The sequence below is a fragment of the Centruroides sculpturatus genome, unplaced genomic scaffold (genome assembly GCF_000671375.1).
Source record: "Centruroides sculpturatus isolate CEXI.00-Female unplaced genomic scaffold, Cexi_2.0 scaffold1710, whole genome shotgun sequence".
NCBI classification, from domain to species: Eukaryota; Metazoa; Arthropoda; class Arachnida; order Scorpiones; family Buthidae; genus Centruroides; species Centruroides sculpturatus.
In genome coordinates this window covers 61,523-85,479 of record NW_019385889.1, presented here as the reverse complement: position 1 = coordinate 85,479, position 23,957 = coordinate 61,523, and the positions used below count along the sequence as shown (strand labels likewise).

Sequence of the window (23,957 nt, the reverse complement as noted above, 5' to 3'; positions counted from 1 at the left end):
TTACAGACATATATTTAAATATATAAAAGTCGTAGAATAAAGGAAATTCTAAAAATGGAAAAATTTACGCTTGAATAATTGACAATGGCGTAACGAACTGAACTCTTGGATATCCTTTTTTTTTATCCCATCCTGATGTCAATTTATATTAGTAATAGGTAATTCAATAAAAATACCTGTTAATAAGTTTATATTCGAATGGAAAAAAAATCTTCAAATCTTTGAAACTTGTTTTAATACGTAAATCAATGATGTCCTTGACGTCATTAATTTACGTACATGTAAAAGGAATTTTTGAAAATTTTTCAACTCATCTGTTATTATGAAATTAATTTAACGTTAAATCATCTGAATTATTTTCCTCTTCCGTTCGAGATAGTTAAACATTCCTTTCTTAAGAATTTGGCTGAGGATTTATACTGCTTTTTATACTCTCTGACAAAACATTTATAGGTATTGGATGTAGAATAAGTCCTTAAAAAATTTATAGGAATTTTCATAAAGAATATATGGAATTTGATTCGATTAAAGATAATAGAATTGTAACTCTGATTTTGAATAATTCCTCAGGAGCGACAACCTTCGAGGATTCTTTTACTGTCATGGGGAATATCCAAGCTTTTATATTTCAAGCAGACTAATTCTGAATAAAGAAATATTTCTGGAGGTGTTCTAATTTTCGTTACCACCAATTCATAGAATTATCCACCTACCATTTTTCTTAGGTTCTTGCCCCTCAAAACTTACTTTTGTATTATTTTTATAAGTCAAATATTGAGTAAAGCAGAACAATTTTTACATTTTCTTACTTAAGAATCTCAAAAACATTTTTAACACTGAAAAGACATTATGAATATTTTCACACAATGGAACAGTTTTTGTGTTAAAGTTGAATATTCGATTAATAAGAAAAGTTTTCATTGTACAAGTTTATTTTTATAAAAACATTTTTCTATTATTTTTCAGGTTTCTGATAAATATTGGTGTCAACCTTCTAATGGAAGATATAGTACCAATGGCTGCAATATGACTTGTGATGGTATATGGAAATAATAATATCTACTGTATATTTTTATATTATCATATATTTATATATTAAATATTAAAAAAATAAAGAAGAATATACCAATTAGTAGAATTGTTAATAATTGTATCAATATTTTAATTACAGCTTTGGAAGATGATGACATTGCAGACGATATACAGTGTGCTCTTTCTATTTATAGAAGGTTTGGATTTAACGGATGGTATGTTAAATAATTAATTAATTATAAAATAAAATATATTTAAAGCTGAACTTGACAGATTATAATTGTTTAATTAGGAAATATATATAAACATATTAAATTAAAACGATAAAGAATTTCATATATTATGTATACAGGGTGATCCAAAAGTCACTTAACCAGTATATATTTGTAAGGGTATTTTAGGAATAATTAAAAACTCAACTGCATGTTATTATTCATGATTTAGTCAATCATTGGAAGTGGTGTCTTTCAGTTAACCCAGTTAAAAGGTCTTATTTTATTACCCTTACATTATTGTACATAAATTTAGAAAGAAAAAATAATGTATTTATATTCAAACATAAATCTAATTGAGGAAGTTTATATACTGTAAAAATTCTAAGAATAGCTCGTCAATATAAAACTGTAATTTTTAAAATGACGTCACATTATCTTTACATATTTAATATAATAAATATATTTTAACCATATCCGCCAAATGAAACAGGACCAAAGAATTTTGTCACGTGTAGTGCACGTGTTGATTGACGTCGATTCAATATTTAATATAATTTCTTTTTATTAAAGACAATCGAAAGTGAAAAATATACATAAATATAACCTATTGTTTTTTAAACAATAGCGTTACTGAAGTTTTTCTATAAGGTTTTGAGATAATCTGTTATATAATTGATGAGGTAATATTATTTTTATGCAAGCTTTTTATCTAAAGTAAGTGAAATTGTGTATTAAAATAAACATTTTTACTACAAATTTTTCTGTAAAAATGGTCTGTAGGTAGTGAAATGATTAGTCAACTATAAGGGGTTTAAGTCCTACAGTTATATTTTAAATGGTTCTGGTCCCTCAAAGGAAAAACTGAAGGCAAAAAATAATTTTCATCCTACTTTTCTCTCTAAAAACTGTAAAAATGTATGAATAAAATAAATATTCACTGTTACTAAAGGATCTATTGTACAAAAAATTGCTACTGGCTGCATAAAAATGTTAAATATTCTTTACCCATAAATAAGGAAGCGATTTGCTAAATCACATGCTTTGATATTTATCAACATTATGTATCACGTTTTGTAGGTTTATATTTTATTTCTGAATTTTCTATCTTATATTTATCTTATTATACAAGGTTGTAAAGGTAAAATTTACACATTTTTTTTATTGACAATTAACTCAACAACGATTAAAGTCATGTATGTAATCACTATCAGCATCAATTACATCTGTGCATATTTGCTACAAAATTTCAATCCCACGAACATAGAATAACTGGGAGTTTTCTTTGAAGAAAGTCTCGAAGAAAGTATTGTCATTGAACTGCATACTGGCAATATGGTTCTGCAAGACACGAAATAGATGCTAGTCAATTGGCACCAAGTTTGGGCCGTAAGGTGACTGTTCTTTGATCTCGGTGTTCAAACGATTTAGTTGTTCACGATAGAATTCTTTCGTGACAGTGATGTTGCTTGGAAGAAGCTTCATCGTGATGACGCCAAACAAACGTAGATCATCGCCTTCTTCCGCACTGTCAGCCCTTTGACATTTTGCAACATCTGGTTGACCTTTGTTTGTTGACCACGAATGTTTTAACAAACGCTTTACAAATGAGATCGTGAGCCTTCGTTGCATTGGAGCCAGTTTATAGCGAAAGAACAACAACACGAGAATGCGTTCTTACGAAAGTTTCATATTGTAAGACATAGCTCATGAGTCTATTTACAATTAAATGTGTGATGAAACGTTCATTTGCTACTCTACTTATCCCACATCACACGTTGTAGGACTTTTTCCCCTAATTGTTTCTAGGAAAAACAATCGAAGTGTTTAAATTTTACCCTTACAACATGATATTAAATTTTCTATTCTAATTATTTTTAACTTTAGACTTAATTAATTTCATTTTAATGTTTAAACAGATGAATTAATTAAAACTTAATACATTTTTACCTTCGTAAGTGTATTATAAATTAATTATTAATTCGTTATGCCATTTTTTTATTTATTTTTTATTAAAAGGATGTCCAATAAAGCAAAATGTGAAGCAGACACTAATGATTATTTCTCCGACTGCGACATATCATCCAGAAAAGGCTTACTATTGACTGCACATCCCAAAGGAATTACTATTCATTTTCCACACCCTTTCCTTTCAATTTTTAAGAAACTCAAACCATCCGTTAGTGGTTATGTCAGAATTAAACCCTTCTTTGCAATAACTAAAGGTGTTGGATTAGATAAAAGCATTGGATTAGGAAAAGGTATCGGTTTAGGAAAAGGTATTGGATTAGGAAAAGGACACTTGGGAATCTTTTAAAATATTTTAATTGCACAGAATTTTCTTTAATTATTTCCATAGGGGCTACCTAAGTGCAAGTGCAATTTTACCTTTTTCTGATTATATATATATGTAATTATTTCTAAGCATTACACTGACTCATCTCTTAATTTTATTTACAAACAAGACATACAGACATTTCCAAAACAGAATTTTTGAGTGCTTACCATATAAAAAGCTCTATGAACAGGAAAATCGTAGTACTCTCGAATACCGTATGTATTGTTTTTTACTTCGTCAGCTGTAGTTTCCCACATCTACAGATAAATAAGGTCATATAGGTAACAGTTTTTATAACGGAGTACAAAATAAAAACAAAAATAATATAAAGATCAACTTTGAATAATCATTTATAAAATTAAAATGAGGCAAAAATTTAAAAAGTATATATATATAGTTTTTGAATTTCTTAGTTATTCATCTTGATCTTTATATTATTTTTGTTTTTATTTTGTATTCTGTTATGAAAATTGCTACTTTATGTAAATAAAAATTATAAACGATGATTCGTAAATTTTAAGCATGAAAACACAACAATAAATATTTATAAAAATGTATTTATCATTGAATAAAGCGCACTTTTATTTTAATTTTATAATCTGGTTTATGTTGAATTTAAAATGTAAATTTTTATGTTATTAATGTTACACATGAATATAATTATACCCATGCTTATATTTCATATACAGGTTGGTCTAAAAATCAGTTACTCAAGATATACTTTAAGTTTTGACCGAGTTATATTTTACCTGTTATTAAAGTGTAACTTGATTAACTGACTTTTGAACCATTCTATATTTACATGGATTTAATTTATATACAATAACATTCTATTGGAGAATGCAAACATTATATTTTTTAAGAATTATATGTTGAATTGTCTGATTACTGCAAAATGGCATACAACCAATGGCAGGTTCAGAAATCTTTAGAGGGAGATGTAACAAAGTAATAATATACCTTGTAAAATTTTTTACTAACTGAGATACCTGACTTTGCTCGGGAAAATTCCACAGAAGGGGTGCAGCTGCATCTTGCGCATCCCTAAATCTACTGTTGCCTACAACTGTCTCAGACAGGTATGAAAATAATTACAGTTTTGATCCTATTGTATGCCAGGTAATGCCGCCAAAGTGCTAAGATCGCTATCCCATTATCTTTCAATACAACAATATTACGAACAGGTTTTCAGTGCAAAATGTCTTTCACATAACCCTACAGAAATAAATCCAGTGAGGTTGTGTCAGATGATCTAAGAGGTGCATCATCCAGGAAACGCTGTGTCAAGCAAATTACATAAGGAAACTGCCCAGTGAGGAGATGCTCCGTCTTGTTGAAACAGTACCTGGAAGAAAATCAATTATTGATTGGACAATCTTCGTGAAATTTCACAAAAATATCAATTCCGCGTGGAATTGCAGTAAAAAACACTGGTAGGTGAATACAGAAAGTTTGAGAAGCACTGGTTTAGAGGTCTTCAAACACCAGGCATGTCTGTACGATGCAATGAAAAATAGAGTTTGAGAAAAGTCGCATCATTGAGCGAAAGAAGAGAAGATAGAAAGCCAGCTTATTGAATTGCCGGTTATGTGGACCATTCTAACTTGAGTATGACGAGGTTTTGGAGGCAGGGGATAAGAAAGGAGATGCGTACATACACAGCAGACAGGCTCTGGACGCCCAGATAGATCACTAAGAAAAATGATCTTTTGATAGTGAGACAAACATGGATAGCTACAACGACGTCTTTCTCCACTATCTAGAGACAGGTGAAAACCTTGCTACAGAACTCTGTCCATTTCCGATTAGCAGGCGACTAGCACAGGCAAATTTTCATGTACACTAACCGCTACGCATCTGCCATTAGTACCGCAAACTTTACCAGCTTCATTTTCAGTGGTGCTGTGACATGCTGCGAACTGACAGAGTATCATCTTTGGCGATGAATCTCGGTTCTGTTCGGACGACCATCGTGTTAGTATGGAGTACTACTGGTGAACATTTCAATTTAGCCTTTACTGTTGAAGGACACACTGTTTCCCACTGTTGGCTTGTGCTGGTCTAGATAGCCATCTTGTATAACAGTCAGTGATCTTTTGTAGTGACTCGCGGGACATTGACTGCACAGCGGTACACTTAGGAAATCCTTCATCCTCGTGAGTTGTCTTTCGTGGCAGAGATGCAAACAACCATTTTTCAGCAAAATAACTCTCGACCGCACACAGCTAAGGTTTTCCATCATGTTGCCACACTTCCTTGGCTTACTTGGTCTCCAGATTTGTCTCCCATCGAGCATTTCTGGAATCAGATGGACTCGGCCACGCCATCTACGAGTGGGAAGGATCTCGAGCATCAATTGCAATATCTGTAGGGAAATCTATCGCAGTGTTTGTATGCCTCCATACCTAATCGTATCACTGTATGTAGTCAGGCAAGAGGATGTCCTGCAAGGTACTATAGGTTTCTTTAAATTGCACTGTTGTTCCTCAGGAAATTGTCCATTTGCTATTATGTAGTAATCAAGTATTGTTATTGAGCTGCAATTTGAAAAAAATTATAGACTTATAAATTTCCGTCGTCAGTCCACTGTCTTTCTTTAATCTCGAGAACGGAGTTAGACAGACGAAATTCGAAACCAGATATAGACCTTAAGAGCAGGAGGCCCCGATTAACTTCCGATGCAAACCAGAAGTCATGTTATTCCAATTCAAAACTTTCCCCTGAAATCAGTTAGACAGATGATCTATTGACTCTATTGTTAAAGGAAAAACATGATGTACAGGGGCAAGCCACTACTAATTTGAGGTGGAAAGCACATACTTTAAATATATGCTCAGTCCGGCATTGTGACGATGTCACATTAAATAATTACTCTTTATCATTACATTTACATTAATAAGATTTCGATCACAACCTCTCCTTCTTAGTGCTTAATATGTTTTGTCAATGACTTAAAAAAAATAATTTATACTTTTTAAGTATTGCTTGTTTGAATTTAAACTGCATACCATCCAAGCTGTTACATAAGAGAGAGCTACCAATAAAAATAAGCTAATATCAAATTTAAAAAGCTAATATAGTAAAATAGATTGTATATTCCTCTATATCATTGGTTCTTAAACTTTTCAGTTGCCCTCAATCTTTGAATTCTTAAACTGTGTTCTTGTACTCCAATGAATCTTTAAGATTCCTATTTAAACGAGATGAGATCGCCCCATTAAATTCACCTTTATATCTATCTTAAATTATTAAAACTGCCAAAATTACACTGGAGTAAAACTCAAATAGACATAGGCCTTAAAATTAATAATGGGTTTTAGGGAAGTGACAAAGTTAATAATGACATTTTTTTTTAAAAGAATTGTTTCATTATAAGTTCTGCAATTTATTTTTTGTTACTATTAAATGCATATTTTTTAAACAGTTGTGATACAAAGTATCGTACTCCTGGAAATGAGTGTACCCAAGGTTAAGAACCATTGTTCTGCTCTACTCTAGTTACGATAGCTAGCTTGATAGACAAAGAGATTAGGGTATCCATTGCAGTTGTGATTATCTGGATTCGAATCCGGATGGAATCTTCGGGAATTTATTCATTCCAGTTTCTCTGAACCTAAAATTAAATCTACTTTCCCATTCTTCTGGGCACTAAGAAGGCCTTTTAATCAAGCACATAGTGGTTTCATCCTGACCTATAATCAGTTGATTGGAGAGGGAAGGGGCCCGATCTATCCGAAACGGACCACAACTCGAAAAATTCTGGGATTTTCAACCCATTCGGAGCTATTCCCGGGTCCGGGGCTCCCAGAGTGGTAGGCTGACACCTTAACCGCTCGGCCATCCTGCGGTCGTCCCTAAAACAGTGACATGTCCAGAATTTTGAGAATATGGATACTGCTCAAGGCAGATATAGGGCACACCCCCTGTCGTTTTTTGGCGAATGTTACTCAGTTACCTTAGAATTATCTTAATTACCCAACTTTTTAAATAATTTTTTTTTCATTAGCTTTTTAAAATTGTTAAATGAAAGATGAGAAATGAATAACTGATAATTTTGAATTGATAGACTGATTATAAATTATACAAAAATTACAATATGATTTTTGTACTGGGTGTGATTCCAAAAACGAAAATAGAAAAGATATAAAATTATCACATTTCTTATTTTCACCGAAAATTAACGAAATTATAATTATTTTAAATTTATATGTACTGTAATTAATTACGAGTATCTTTAGTCTGTGCTCCACACTTTTCGACATGTATTTTCGAGAAATATCAGTTTAAATTTTTCTCTTTTTAAAGATTACTTTCTGCCATTGAAGTCACGTTACTATATTTATTTTTAAAGTAACAAAACCGATTGCTTTGATTTCAAGGGAATGCTCAGGCACCGTAAGCACCCCCGTGGATATGCCCCTGACCTAAAAGATTAGGTTTCTATAGTCCAAAGATTAGATTTTTCGATATGCCGGATCCTTTCCATCACTACTTGTCCGCTCTATTGTGGGCCTGCCGAACCTATGACCATAGAAAAAGCCTTCTTAGTGCCCACAGAGCAGAGTAATAAATAAATAAAAATACCGATTATATGTAAATAAGAGCATTATATCTTTTCTAACACAACTAGAGAGTAAAACCTTTAATTTTATGTAAATTACTTTAAAATTTATATTTATTTACCCTGCTAATCTAAGGAGAAAATATACTTTTAAACAAAAATTTATATATATTTTATTTGGTAAAGCTTTACAATAATTATTTATAAATTTATTACAGTTCGTGCGATAATGTAATAAAATAAATGCTCAATTCAACAAAATGTACGTACTGATCGATAACATTACTGCAATCGATATACAAATATTCTCATATAATGGCACATCACATTGATTTTTGTCATTTTAGACTGTTAGTAAATTATTACTATAAACGGAATTGTTTCAAGCCTACAGATTCTATATACAATACATTCGATTTATAAAAATTTATTTGATATAACGATAACAGACGTTAAGAAACAAAGTCCAAAGACTTTGACCAATCAATAAAGAGGGTCAAATAATCCCAGAAACGTCGTTATATCCAAATATTCCTACAGAAAGATGATATTTGATTAGGTCAATGTTCTTTTTCATAGATAAATAGAGAAAAATGTTAACAGTATCATAGTCTATTTGAAGTTTTTATAACTGTATAAATTCCACAGATATTTATTCTGCAATTTATTTTTTGTTACTATTAAATGCATATTTNACGCTCAGCTTGACTTTTATAAACTTAGCTGTAACAGGGAAGGGAAAATACGTGTTAGACTATTTTTAAAATGTGTAACATCATTATAATTTTCATAAATAATATTTTAAAGTTATAATATTTTTTAACAATGACTTTTCTACTTTTAGAATTGTTCAAATGACCTATTAAAAAAAGAAAAAGAAAATTCTTTCTACTCTTTGACTGATATTCTCATCTCTAAAATAAAAGTAAATCAATCAAAATGCTTAAATTTCATAATATATTTTTAGAAAAAGACATTATCATTATTCAATAATAATATTTCCAGATATGCTGATATAATTTACCATTTTAAAGAAGAAACTAATAATTACAATCATATTAACTAATATAATGATAAAATAGCCAATTCAAGTGACGAAAACAGTAAACTATAGAGTAATAAACCATTATTATTAACCACAGTAATAGTAAATTGCATACGTTGCTGTTATTTTAAATGAAGTTCACTTAATTATAATTAATTTTCTGAAGTAAAAAAAAAATCTTAGTAATGATAAAGTATAGCAATGGTAAATTTTGTTATTGTCAGTTTAAATGGTTCTAATGAGGAAAACAACTTTTCTCACCTACAATCACTTAAAATAATAATAATAATACAAGTTTATTTTATAATTAAATCACTTGTAATGTTTTTAAAACCAATTTTTCCTATTTATAAGTGTTTTTTTAAACTTTTTTCTTTACTATAAAAGTTTTTCTGTTCTATAATATAACTTTATATTCCCCCCTTTCAATTTATAAAAAAAAATGTTAATTGATTTTGATTAACCGGTATTTTTTTACTGTAAGCATTTAATTAAATGAATAAAATTACCATTAAACTTAATCAAATTTGCAATTTTATATAATAAAATTATTAACGCGTGAAAAATCACGCTAGAATCCATTTAAAATAACAAGGAAAAAAGATGATTACATTTAAATCGAATAGAATTCCAATAGATATAAATGCCTTCAGGTATATTTTATACTTGAAGATCAAGTTTTAAATTTCTCTTATAAATGTACAGGTAATTATAATCAATATTTAATGATTTCAGTTATTAATAAGCGTCTTTTAACATTAAAACTTATTCCATGAAGGGTATAAAATTACATACATAAAAACCTAACTTAAACTCAATCAATGAATGCCAATTTATAATAAATTAAGACATTTATTTATTACGTAACTTTATTTTTACTTAATAGAAATTATACTTTCGTCATCCATCTGTAAATGTTTCGTATGATAACGTTTTTACTGATAAATTTATGAATATTTAGCATTTTTACAATGAAAATTATGTACAATACAACGTGTAACCTACTAAAAAGAAATTTTAAATTTTAAATAGTCTTTCGACCAATCAGCGAATAATACATACGTGACGTTCAAATTATTCCATAGACGTCATAGGTAAACTTGCGTAAACAGGCGAACTGAAAATAAAGTAAAAAAAAAATAATAANTACTTAATAGAAATTATACTTTCGTCATCCATCTGTAAATGTTTCGTATGATAACGTTTTTACTGATAAATTTATGAATATTTAGCATTTTTACAATGAAAATTATGTACAATACAACGTGTAACCTACTAAAAAGAAATTTTAAATTTTAAATAGTCTTTCGACCAATCAGCGAATAATACATACGTGACGTTCAAATTATTCCATAGACGTCATAGGTAAACTTGCGTAAACAGGCGAACTGAAAATAAAGTAAAAAAATAATAATAAAAATATTTCGAAATATTTATCTGTAAACTTTTATTTGTAATATTAAAGTTCTATAAATCATAAAATTTATTTATTGATTAAATGCGATTTTTAAAAATATCATTTTTTTTATAAATTATTATTATTATTACATCGATATCAACAGCGTCGTAATATTGCTCACACAAATATTGAAAAATAAAAATGTATAATCATAAAAATAATTTAAATAATAATTATTAGAGACATTTTAGATACAGGAAAAATATATCAGTAAATTATTTTAAAAAAAAAGAAAACAAAAAAAAGTGATTTCATAACAAACAATTAATAGCAGACGTAAACTGGAACTCACAAAATTAAAAATTTTCGATTATATAAATAAAATTATTATCAGAATTTAAAATTATAATAATAATTTTCATTTCTTATATTAATTTTCGATTGGAATTTTTATATAATTTTATATTTATTCAACAGCTACTCCGCAGTAGTCGCTACAGGCGATACGCCATTGGTCGATAGACTTGGTCGGACTACAGGTTGGATGCCGTACTTGAAAACAATTTCGTGTTAAGCTGTGACTTTCGTGATTCATGTTTATGGTCGGTGCTCAATTAATAAACAATATTTACAGTTTTAAAGTAATCTCCGATGTAAATAGCAGGTGTTCGTCATGACACTCGAAGATCCTTTTTTTGTCGTGAAGGAGTACGTATGCTTTTTAATTAAGAATTAGGCCTAAATCGTATCAATTTAAATTTAAGTAAAATTATGATTATTTTACGCGAATTGTTGCTCGTACTTCGTTATTTATTAACGATATTTTTTTATTATTTTTTTCCTCGTGAAGGATGATCTACGAATCAATTGCCATTTTAATGATTTATCATTGACTTTCCCAGGTGTGAAAATTATATTAATAGATGCTAATAGAGGGAGCTGCTTTGAAATATGAGTAAATCAACACACTTATACAGTTTGGTATGGGTCTAATATATAAGCACACATGTATATAATCATTTGGTCTTATCCAAATACATATACAAATATATGAAATTATCAAAAATCTGATTACATAAGCACGAATTTGGCATTGTTTTTCTGGATAGAAGTGCATCTAGGTAGCCTCAATGGCAGTACTTCCAAGATTATGGCATTTTAATTATTTAGCTTGCGTGACTATGCCGGCTTTGAGTAGCCCGCTTGACTGTTCGTGGAGTACTTGATATATAGTTTTAGGTGGTGTGGGGCTCACCCCACCCTGGTGCCGAGGTGCAAGTGATAGCCAGCACCGAGGCGTGTGTCTACACGCGAAGCATGTAGAATAGGCAGTAGACTGATACGTGTTAAAAACTGACCTTCACGCCATAGGGGCTACCTAAGTGCAAGTGCAATTTTACCTTTTTCTGATTATATATATATGTAATTATTTCTAAGCATTACACTGACTCATCTCTTAATTTTATTTACAAACAAGACATACAGACATTTCCAAAACAGAATTTTTGAGTGCTTACCATATAAAAAGCTCTATGAACAGGAAAATCGTAGTACTCTCGAATACCGTATGTATTGTTTTTTACTTCGTCAGCTGTAGTTTCCCACATCTACAGATAAATAAGGTCATATAGGTAACAGTTTTTATAACGGAGTACAAAATAAAAACAAAAATAATATAAAGATCAACTTTGAATAATCATTTATAAAATTAAAATGAGGCAAAAATTTAAAAAGTATATATATATAGTTTTTGAATTTCTTAGTTATTCATCTTGATCTTTATATTATTTTTGTTTTTATTTTGTATTCTGTTATGAAAATTGCTACTTTATGTAAATAAAAATTATAAACGATGATTCGTAAATTTTAAGCATGNATATAAAGATCAACTTTGAATAATCATTTATAAAATTAAAATGAGGCAAAAATTTAAAAAGTATATATATATATATAGTTTTTGAATTTCTTAGTTATTCATCTTGATCTTTATATTATTTTTGTTTTTATTTTGTATTCTGTTATGAAAATTGCTACTTTATGTAAATAAAAATTATAAACGATGATTCGTAAATTTTAAGCATGTTTATATAATGCTATTTTTTGATTTTTGTTTTGTTTCTTGGAATAATATCAATTGAGGAAGCAAAAATTTAACACAAAAATCCAAAAAATACTATAATAGAATCAAGGAGTCAAGCTTTTTACTTTAGAATATATTCGTTTGAATTATCATTTTTTAAAAAAATATTTAATAGCTTTAGAATACTCTTGCGACATTCTTATTTGATTTGTAAAGAACCAGATTATGGTGATATGTTGTGGTCTTGAAAAATATTTATTTCGGAGTAAAATAAATTTGATTCCTTAAATCTATTATAGTGTTTTTTGGAGTTTTTGTTTTCATTGTGGAATATGTAAGAATACAAACTGTAAAATAATTCAAAATTTTATGTGTATTAAAAAAAATCTGAAGTTGTTTTATATATTGATATACTTGTTTTTCAGGTAATTATGCTTTTCTTTATTATGTAAAAGGAAAATGATTCGTTATGCTTGATTTTAAAAAATTTCAAAAATCCTTATCTTCCTGAAAGCATTAAATTTTAAATGATAAAAACTGTTATCGTAAAAGCATATCATTTCTGTTTGATTAAACTTGATGATTGTTTGCTTGATGTTCATTACATTTAAAATTTTATGAATATCAGGCAAAGAATTTTCGAGTTGTTCTTTAATATTTGATCATTTGCATTTAAATTGTTTTAAGGTTAAATTATTTTATCTATGAAACATTTAAAGATATAATTGCCAATTATTTTCTAACATTGTGAAAAAATAATTATAATTACTGGTACTGTATTTGGTAGAAACAGTTAATCTAAAAGTTAGACCTGTGCCGAAATATTTAATTTAATTTTATATTAATAGTTATAAAACTTTACTGTAAAGACTTTAAAATCTTTAACAAAACAGCTAATAAAGCATATTGTTAATTTTATATTATTTTTAAATAAAAGTATAATTTTATTGTATTTTATTGTGAAAAGATTATTAAAACAGTAGCAGAAGTTTAAACATTGTAACTTATATTGCATAAGGACATGTCAGCTGTTATAATTTACAGAAATTAATTTCATTTTCTTGATATAGCCATCAGATGAAATTATTTCACATGAAATAATATTGTGTAATTAATTTATAATAAATCTGGAAAAATATTGTAATATAATGAAAGTTGTATTAAAAATAAAGAGAGTAATGCTATTTCTCAAGAAATTTCTCTTTTTGTTTTTATCTTCTAGCTTAATGTATAAATATATTAATATAAAATGAAACAGTTTATTATAATAAATTGATTTGTCCTTTGTTTTTCCTTCAAAATATAGTTCATATGGGAAAAGATCAGCTAATATACAAATTATGCAATAACATGTTTTCTTTCTCAATAAATTGCATAAAATATTCCTAAAGAATTTCCTTATGGCACTCTTATTACTTTTATAATGTGTTATGTACTTTTGTTTTTATTCTCCTAGGTTTTTTTAGATGTATATGCTACAGACACACACAAAATATATACAATGTGAATTTATCTTTGTTGTTTCTTATTAATTCTGCAGACTTGTCCTACAATCTTGATGCTCTTCTGTAATTTTCTTGAAGTATAAGTAGGCAAAAATTTGTCTTCATTGCATCAATGTTGTGTGACTAAGTTTTCACACCCATTTTCATCACATCGTTGTTCCACTTTCATTTATTCTGCATAATTTATACAATATTATCAAACATGATGTGTAGTATATAGTGAATAAATAAAAACTAAATTGATTAATTTTGACTTTTCTAGTGACTGCTACATGTAGCTAGATAGTCCTTCCCATAGCATGTCAAAAATAGTCAGGTACCTCCTGAAAGTGATATGAACTCGGCATTTCTTGGTAATTTTGGCATACAATGATCTTAAGTATTGGTTATAGGTAATATGGATCTGTTAAATGTGCTCAGTTTGGTTATCTCTCATCAAGTCAACTAAGAGAGTGAATCCTGAGTGTGTCCAGTGATAACATTCAATCAGCTCATGTATAATGTTGCGGTAACCATGTGCGATGGCTATGCACTCTATAAATGTTGATTTGGCAGCAAGAGCTTGGGGAGTAGAAGAATGTGTAAAAACTGTCATAACCAATACCTTGTATGCTGCAATTTTGTAATGAAAAGGATCACATAACCCCACTGGTATGTACGAGGACATTGAACTCTGTTTACGAAATACCAGACTCCTCCACTCTAATATTTATGTCCAAGAAGTGCACCTCCTAGGGGCTAGATTTGTTCCACTTCCAGGATCAACCCATACAGATTATTGTTGATAGTATTGACAAACTATCAAATTGCATTAGTTTTTTTTGTTTGTTTTTTCTGTGCACACATTGTTAACTATATCCTGGTGTGGTGTGTTGTTTAAGATTCTTTTATTTAGATAAATAAAACAATTGCACTTTATATAATTGAATATAAATGTTAATTAGAAACAAAAAGAAAAATTTTATTTAATAAAATTTAATGTCATTTTTGAGATTGTTGTTCATGTAACTTTTGGATATATCATTTGCATTTTATCAAAACTTGCTTTTCTTATTTTCTATCTTCTTTATGCCATGCTGTAGAACCAACACAAAAATCACATTCCCTGTCAAATAGAATTAATTGATATCAGAATAAACTTTAGTATTTAAATATTTTCATTATGTGGAATATACATATCATAAAATAACATAAATTAAATAAATACAGTAATTGTATAATGTATCGATTATTATTATCTACACAATTCACATTCAAGGGGTGATTGATGTCTACAGGTGCCTGTTGCTAGCCATTGGTATACTGTATTAATACCACTTTTATTCATTGTTCAAAGTAAGTTAAAAGATGTAATAAGTTTTTGAAAACATGCATCTTTTAAAATATTACAGAATTTATGAAATTAGCATATATTTCTAACCATTACTATTACTGTAATTTCGTTAAATTGGATCCATATTTGTATAAACTTCAAAATGTGACTTTGTAACTGTGTAAACAAAGAATTTTATCTTGACCCTAATAAGATTTATATCATTTCAATATGTTTTTTGATTCTCTGTTCAATGTTGTTTAAACTCTAAATACCTATTCTGTTTTGTTCTTTTCTACGAAGGGTATTTTTTAAATACGGTCTGTTTTTTGATAAGAAGAAAAATACTGTAAATATCGTTAAAATATATTTTTTCCCATATTCTACATATCTTTATCTACTTTTCTACATAATTTTCATTTTTGTTCAAACATTTGTCATACCGTTCAAAAATTTTTTAAATTTTGACTTCAAATAAATTTGCCGCCTGTTGCCGGGAAGACATTAGGCCACGCTGCTTGTCTTGTATGGCACGGTGGAGTTTTCTCAAGGTCACACAATAAGCATCAGAATTGATTGTTGTGCCTCTTGGCATAAAATCCTCTAACAAAGTCCCTTTCCTGTCCCAAAAGACAGTTACCATGATCTTTCGTGCTGAAATCAAATAACAGATCATATCTACAGTTGGCAGGTGACTCAATTTTCTTAAACATTATAAACTTCTATAGCTCAGCACACAGACAGATGATACGGCTGCAAATGGCATCTAAACATGCGCAAAGCATGCTGAAAGCAGATGCTCATGTACACTGCTGCAATCGCGCGTCATTCTCACTGTCATTCACAAACGGATCTTATTTAAAAAATAGCCCTTGTATTTGCAATACACTTGGCATATTTACTGATAAGGAAGTTCCTCAAATGTAAATTTCAATTCAAATTACTTTCATTTCATGAAAAGCAATTTAAATTAAATGTATTTATAATGTTTTCAAAGTTGAAGACTATAAAATGTTTTTTAATATATGATTTTTATATTTTTTAATGAATGTATATTATCAGTGTGGTTTTTCTTAATTTACTTTTTTTCCGCCACAGGTATTTTTTATATATTATGTTATTGCTTTGTACATGTTTTTCTGTTGTCTTTTTGTATTTTTTAAACTTCTTTCTTTTTGTTTTGTTATGTACTAGGGGGTGGAAATCAACTACCTGATAGCATTTCCAAAATTCAATGTAAAATAAAATAAAAAATTTATAATTTAAATAAAAAATTTTATGCAAATATTTATGTTGAAAGAAAGACAACAGTTGTAAATTGTAATAAATAAAAAACTGTTCAAAACTTAGGAGTTTTATCTCTTACAAAGACAATGCTTGTAAAATATAAATTGTTATAGTTCAAAATATCTGATACTTAGGCTAATCATCATTCCATATTTTAAAAGTATAATATTGAATTTATATATATATAAAGTATAATATATTTTGTAATATTGTAAATGCTTTCTATGTTTTGTAAAAATTTTTCAGATATTACTAAGAAACATAATTTGTCTTAATTTCAATTTGAGTTCTGTATATAAGAAATTGTTAGTGATTAAAATTGAATAGCATTGTGACCATCATTCTCCATTCCCTATATGAATGCTCATCTATCAGACTTATGACCTCAATCATGACAAAATGTTAGAAAAAAGTAAAGGAATAGGAAGATGTCATTGTGACTTTTTTCTCCTGTGGAGATTTTAGACTGATTCACTTCTCTTTTGTCATTGTTAGTTTACCATCACCACCTTGTTTGATGACATGTTCCCCTACCTATTCTCCCTTTCATCAGTCAACACTCTAAATCAGTGGTGACTTCCTGCATTTCACTTGCCTTTTTTTTCTTTTTATGTATCTGTTGTATAGTAAAGCAGGAATTGCATTTTTGTCAAGAATTTATATTTAAAAATTATTTCAATAATTTACGATAGATAAAAATAGATGATTTCCTTTTCAGAAATGCATCATAATTTTTTTTCATAATAGTTGTTTGATAATTTAGAAATCCACTTTACATGAAGTTTTTAAAAAAGCATTATATCCCCTTTATTTAAAATTATACTTTCCTTAAGTTTAATTAAGTTGAATGATTATAAATCAGTAGTATGTAAAATATTACTTCTAGGACAGATCTTGTGGACAATAACAAAAGCACCAAAAAAAATCACAACCAACCTTGCAAAAAAAATCCAAATTTTAAATTTTCCCAAAATGTCCCAAATTTCCAAAGCCTTAAAATAAAGCATAGTAACCCCCAAACTAATCAATATTTTAAGAAAAAATCCAAATTTTTAAAATCTAAAAATTTCTAGCCAGTATGCTTGTGGGAACAAAAAAAACTAATAAAAATCATTAAAATCTACACATTGATACATGAAACCATGACTAAAAAAAATTAAAATCTTACTTCTCACAACATACTATTTGAACGTTTAAAAAAAATTGTCAAAATTATACCTTTTCAAACCACCCTAAGAATTTCTAGATGGTGTATTATGGAAATGCAATAAAATCACTAAAATTCATTGAAATCTAAGTAACTTGCCTCAAAAATGACTGTTGGATCTAGAAGCTCTGGTGTAAGAACATAAAAACTAAGAAAAAACCATCTCCCAAATGCTGTACTTTTAGGGGAAAAAATTTAAAAATTACTATACATTGTATAGTATAACAGTCTTCTCAAAAATACTGGAGTGAGAAATAAACAATCACAAACAAAACCATTTTTAACCAGTAATTGAACTTTAACGTAACTTCCAAATGTTTTCGGCCTTCACCAAGGCCTGTTTCAGGTAATGAACTAAACTGACTTCTAAATTGGAATGTTAGAACAATGATGTTCGACTTTAAACTTTGTATATATCAAATTCACAAGACTGATTGACTTTGTTCGAATTTCTCATACAGTTATTTCCATGCATGTGACACTGTCTTGCAGTCTTTAAAGTTAATACAGTTGCCTTTCAAGTTGGCTTTATAAATTTTCAAGGCCTCCAGGTGTACTTGTATAGTACAGTACTTACAAAACTGCTTGGGTACTAGTGGCAAAGCTGCTTTAAGAATCGGAGCTTAAAAACAAGGAAAAACTACCTAAAAACATTCAAAAAGTTTATGAATACTAGAGGCTAAAACACTATTTCCCATCACAAAAAGTTGCTAGCATTTCTGGCCAGTCCTTTTGTGGGAATGCATAAAATAAAATCATGTAAATTTATCAATAATTGAAGCATTTATACCTAAAAATTAAAAGGAAATACTTATCTCCCAATTGCTATTTGAAGATGAAAAAATTAGTGGCTTTCTATTTCCCACAAATTCTATAAACCTCTATTATTTTAAAACCTTTATCCTTAAGAAAAAAGAAAAGGAAAATAAAAAAATTGCAGAAATATTTCCTTATGATGATGATGATTATTATAGTTAAACCTAAGAAAAAAAAAAGATTAAAGAAAATAAAATGTGATAAATGTAATAAATATATTAAAGAAACTTGTATCCCGTTGCATGAAGCAAAGCACAACCCATATCTGATTATATTTTGGTTGAAATTGCCTATAAAGGGCGATTATTGACTTATCAACGTAATAATCAAGATGGAAGTTTAGATTTAGAAGGTTTTATGAATTTAATAAAAGAAAAGGCTATTAATATAATCAGAAATGCTTTAAATCTCCATAAAAAATATTTAAATTAATTTAGAGTTGGAATGTGGTTTTAAGAATGTGGAAGCTGAAATGCCACACAAGTTTGTTACAAAATGTTGTTCTAAGACAAGGAGATGAAAATAATTTAACAGAGTATTGGTATGAACAAAAAGATTTATTCATCTCAAAATGTGATTGAATTGGAAGCAAAAAGCTCAGGTTAGACATTAAAGAGAATCAATTATTTAAGAATTAATGTAAACAAATATAAACCATTAAGTGGAAACTCATATGTTGAGTTACCAAAATGGATTAAAGATAAAATTTGTTTTGATTAACATTGTTTTGAAGATTGTCCTTAGTCTTGAACCTCTGTCCTCCTAGCCACGTTTTCAGTTCAGGAAAGAGGTAGAAGTCACTCAGTGCTAAATCATGGCTATATGCTGTGTGTTTAAAAACTTTCAGACTTCAACCCAGTTTGAAAGACTTTCACCCAGGACAGGATATGGAGAATTTCTGGCCAGAGGAGTCGGAGTAATAGACTGTAAACCAAGCTTATTTTGGAATCAGGGTATAGATAACCTAGAGAAATTGCTTGCAATTTCTGCCATTCGAAAGAATTTCTTGAATCTTTCAGAAGTGGGATATATAATGATTAATGATAGGAAAGAGAAAATGACTGCTGATGATTTGTTTCATCTCAAAATATTGCTCAATTACTCTCCATGCAAAAAGCTGAGTGATAAAGCAATAGAAAATGTTCTTTCATTACTTAAGATATTGAGGCTATCTGTATGTAGCCCAAAAGATCAATGGTCAGCTCAAATTGGAAATACCGAACCTTAAAACATCGTATGAATTATGCAAAAAATTATATACTACAAACTTCTACAAAAGAAACTTTAAAGTGAAACCTGAAGAGTATCTTGAGGCATTAGTATCATTGAGCCAAGATAAAAACACATTTGAAGTTGCAGTTAAGGCTATAGCAGAGATGTTTCCTTCACACAAGCCATCAAGACATGATGAGTTGAAAGGAATTCTTTTTATGTTTGTGTTCCATAACATGGGCTATGGATTTGAGAAAGTAGAAAGTGAACAACTAGTTGTAGAGGGCAGGAAATTCAGGCCAGATTTGCTAATATGGAGAAAATATGAAACAGAATTGTAATGGAGATTGCATCGAGTGACAAGAATGAGGAACAAGCTGTGAATCAAATCTTTGAGAAGCAGTACTTCAAGCATGTTACTAAATGCAAACATAAGATTTTTATTGGTTTACATTATGATTATGCTACAGGAGATGGTAAACTGTGTGCATTTGTGAATGATGGCAAAGTAAAAAAAAGGTTGACTGAAAAAGATAAGCAGAAATTGATTTACTGTACTGTGGTCAATAAAAAAATGGGTAGTAAAAGGAAGTAACCAAATGACAGTTGTATTCTAATTGTGATTACAGTTAAATGAAAATTCTCATTGCTACATTTCATAATTATCTCATTCAGAATAAATTTCCTGAAATATGAATGATTAAGTCCTAATTAATCTTTGTGTAATTTTCGAATAGCAACCAACTGAAATATTATCACTGTACCTGTATTTGAAAATATAATCTTTGATTTTACTATATGTTTACTACATATAGTCATTGTATACGTAAGGATTCTGTATATTGATAGAAATAAAACATACAAGTGCCAGATTTATACAAAAATTGTAAGAGTGTTAAATAATATCAATCTTTATTTTACTATATTGTTAAATTTTGTCATATTAAGATTTTATCAGTTGGCTATGTAATTATAATTATTTCATATTTTCCAATTTAATATTTGATTATTGTGAATAAGTCGTTGAGTCCCAAAGAATATTGCTATTATGTAACACTGTGATAGATGAGACAATAGTTTTGTTCATACATGTATCAATATAAGTTACAAATAATAAGAATTACTTTTAAATCATTCTTTTAGATGTAGCAATTTTGATATACCTTTAAATTACTATGTTTATGTAGTGCTTTGCAATTTCCAGAATCTAAAATAAAAACAGTGAAGTTAGTTGTTTACTTGTGTTCTGAATGCTAAGTCTTCAAATGATTTTTCCCCCCAGTGTCGTCCTAAAATCTCAATATAAGGTCAAATAGCCACGGGATGGTGCTGCATGTAATAAAAATACTAAATAAAATGACTTTCAACCAGACACTTTCTTATCTGGCTAGACAAATTCATGATGAATAGCATCAAAAATTTGGAAAAAATAACAAGCATGAACTTGATCTTTGATCAAGAGATTGTTTTCTTTCTCATTTTCTTTAAAATGAAGAATATTTTTTTTAACACTTAGGCGGAGTGAAGATGGAATTTTCCACTGCATGCTTTGCTGCTTGATTTATAAATCATATTTGGAAGATTTATCTCTCATATTACTGAACACAAAAGTTGTGAAGTGTTTATAAATTTATGTTGTGAATTTCTGTGTGTTTGTTTCTTTGTCAATGTTTTAAGTGTTCTAAAATCTATTGAGTACTTGTGTGACAATCATGAGATATGATCTCAAATTTTTTACATCATTCTCATTTATAGTTTAAATTGGTTTTCTCATCATATCATTTGACATTGTCTAATCTCTCACTGAACTATTTTTACTATTTAAACACATTCATTTATTATGTAGTTTATTCACTATAAAGAGACAACCCATAAGTAAATAGACATCTTTAGTTTCAGACACTGTCTTTTATTTCGCAGTATCCATGTGATACAAATGCCATATATGCATATTACAACCTATAGTAGTTGCTTTGTGCGCAGTGTAAAAGTTCTCCGTGGAAAGTGGTTTTTGTGAATGCCATTGCACTGCACAATCCAGCATATTCTAGACATGTTCAGTGGGATTCATATCAGGTGACTGACTGGCTCATTAAGGATGCTTTATGTTGTTAGCCAAATCTTGATCTTTTGGCAGTGTAGCAAGAAGCTCAAACTTCCATGAACTGAGTGGATGTTTTGTCCATCATCCAACCTTCTCCAATATGGCAATATATTTTTGGAGTTGATATTGTCCATGCACATTTAAGATGTCTCTTATGTCTTGTCTTTGTACAAACTTCATGCTTGTTTCTGTATCACCGTTACCGAGTTTTTTAAAATGTAATAAAATTTTATTTTTTGCCTTAACATGAAAAATGAAATGTTCATTTTTTAAGAGTATACTTTAAAATTTAATCAGTTACAATGAAATTGATCTATATAAAGAGAATTGTGATTATAGCATGTGTTGACATGCATAGTAGTGAGATGTTAAACAATAATTTTTATTTTTTAGATGTATTTTGTAAAATTAATCTAATGATTTTTATTTAATAATTTGTAATTATAAGTTATATTAAATTAATTTGAAAATTTAATTTATAAACATTGTTTTTTGAAGTGAGGTGGTGAAAGCTGTGACTATTACAAAAGGATTATACCAAAGATGGTGCGAATTACAAGATTTAGAAATGTCCAAGGAAGAGAAAGAGTGGACTACCACTGAATTACGTAATAGTCTAAGAAGTATTGAGTGGGATTTAGATGATTTAGAAGAAACTATTGGTATTTAATTTTATTTATAATAAAACAATAAATAAGAATTAAATAGCATTTCTTTATTTTATAATAATCAAATTTTACACTTGTCCTTCAACATTAATTTCAAGTAACTCTTTTTTAAGTTTATTTGTGGAAATCAAAAATAAATTTCTTTAGTACTTTGAGAGTGATTAAGAGATTCTAAAAATAAGAAGAATCTATAAATGGAATATTTTAAAAAATGTTTTTAGTTTAAATTCAGTTTTTAAAGATTGATTTAAATCTCAGATTATGTATAAAAAAAATAAGAATTCTTTAATCAGTTTTTATAAATTTATTATTTGGTTCTTTCAAATGAAACATAGACTCAGGCATCCAATACAAGCATGCAATTTATTGTACTGTAAGATTATATAGACACAATGCATGACACTGAATAACTCATTCAGAGATATGCTCTCCTCTGTTTGTAAAGTAGAATCCTACACTTCGTCAACATCATTAGTGTTGCACCTACAGTCTGTTTCATTTGAAGGAACCAAATATTATTAATCTCTCAATATAAATCATATAGAAAGTAGACAAGCATTTTAAAACAATGTATGTACTTAACTATTGATTTTATTTCATGTTTATTGATTCTGAAACCTGAAATATTCAAAGTGAAATTATATTGCTTAATAAGGATACAATATTTCACTAATGAGAGGACACTGAAACATTCAGTAAGAATCACAATCAATACCTCTAAATTATAACAAAATTATTATTATATTTTTAATATTCTGTCATTAGTAAGAAACTTTTAACACATACTACACACACTGTGTATATTATAGTATATTGTGGCTTTTCAACAGAATGATATATATTAAATTTAGGAACAATAAATTGTAAATTCTTGTTTTCTTTAGAAAAAACTAAATAATTGAAAATTAACAGTCATTTGTAAGACAACTTTTATCTTTAATTACACAACATATCGAATAAACAAATATTTGCAGAGTAATTAAAAAAAATTTATGTAAACATCATATAATCTAAATTTATAATGATTAATAACATTTCTATGAATTTCATATTGTATTTAATGAATGTTGTCATTTTTAAAGTAATTGTATAAGTATTTCTTTGATTCTCCTTAATTTACAGTTCAAAAACTCATTGTAAATTTAAATACATTATATTCTGATTTCATTTTATTTATCT

General features: G+C 28.5%; 2 protein-coding genes across 2 annotated transcripts in view; both read left to right on the top strand.

Annotated features, from left to right (window-relative positions):
* Positions 1–892: 892 nt before the first annotated feature.
* LOC111612426 lies at positions 893–3,573 on the top strand. Its single transcript, XM_023353638.1, has 3 exons — positions 893–1,039; positions 1,172–1,247; positions 3,264–3,573. The coding sequence occupies exons 1-3, from the start codon at positions 1,027–1,029 to the stop codon at positions 3,559–3,561; spliced, it is 387 nt and encodes a 128-aa protein (XP_023209406.1). The 5' UTR covers positions 893–1,026; the 3' UTR covers positions 3,562–3,573.
* Positions 3,574–11,067: 7,494 nt separating this feature from the next.
* Positions 11,068–23,957, top strand: part of LOC111612422 (syntaxin-6-like) — a 30,243-nt gene continuing 17,353 nt past the window's right edge. The window contains exons 1-2 of the mRNA XM_023353632.1: positions 11,068–11,295; positions 22,609–22,772. Of these exons, the coding sequence (XP_023209400.1) occupies positions 11,261–11,295; positions 22,609–22,772 (199 nt within the window). The 5' untranslated portion in view covers positions 11,068–11,260. The remainder of the gene's footprint in view (positions 11,296–22,608; positions 22,773–23,957) is intronic.

What these genes read in the sequence shown, in the direction of transcription:
- LOC111612426 (XM_023353638.1), top strand. An exon ending in AGGTTTGGATTTAACGGATG is followed by an intron (nt 1,248 to 3,263) that starts GTATGTTAAATA and finishes TTTTATTAAAAG; the next exon opens with GATGTCCAATAAAGCAAAAT.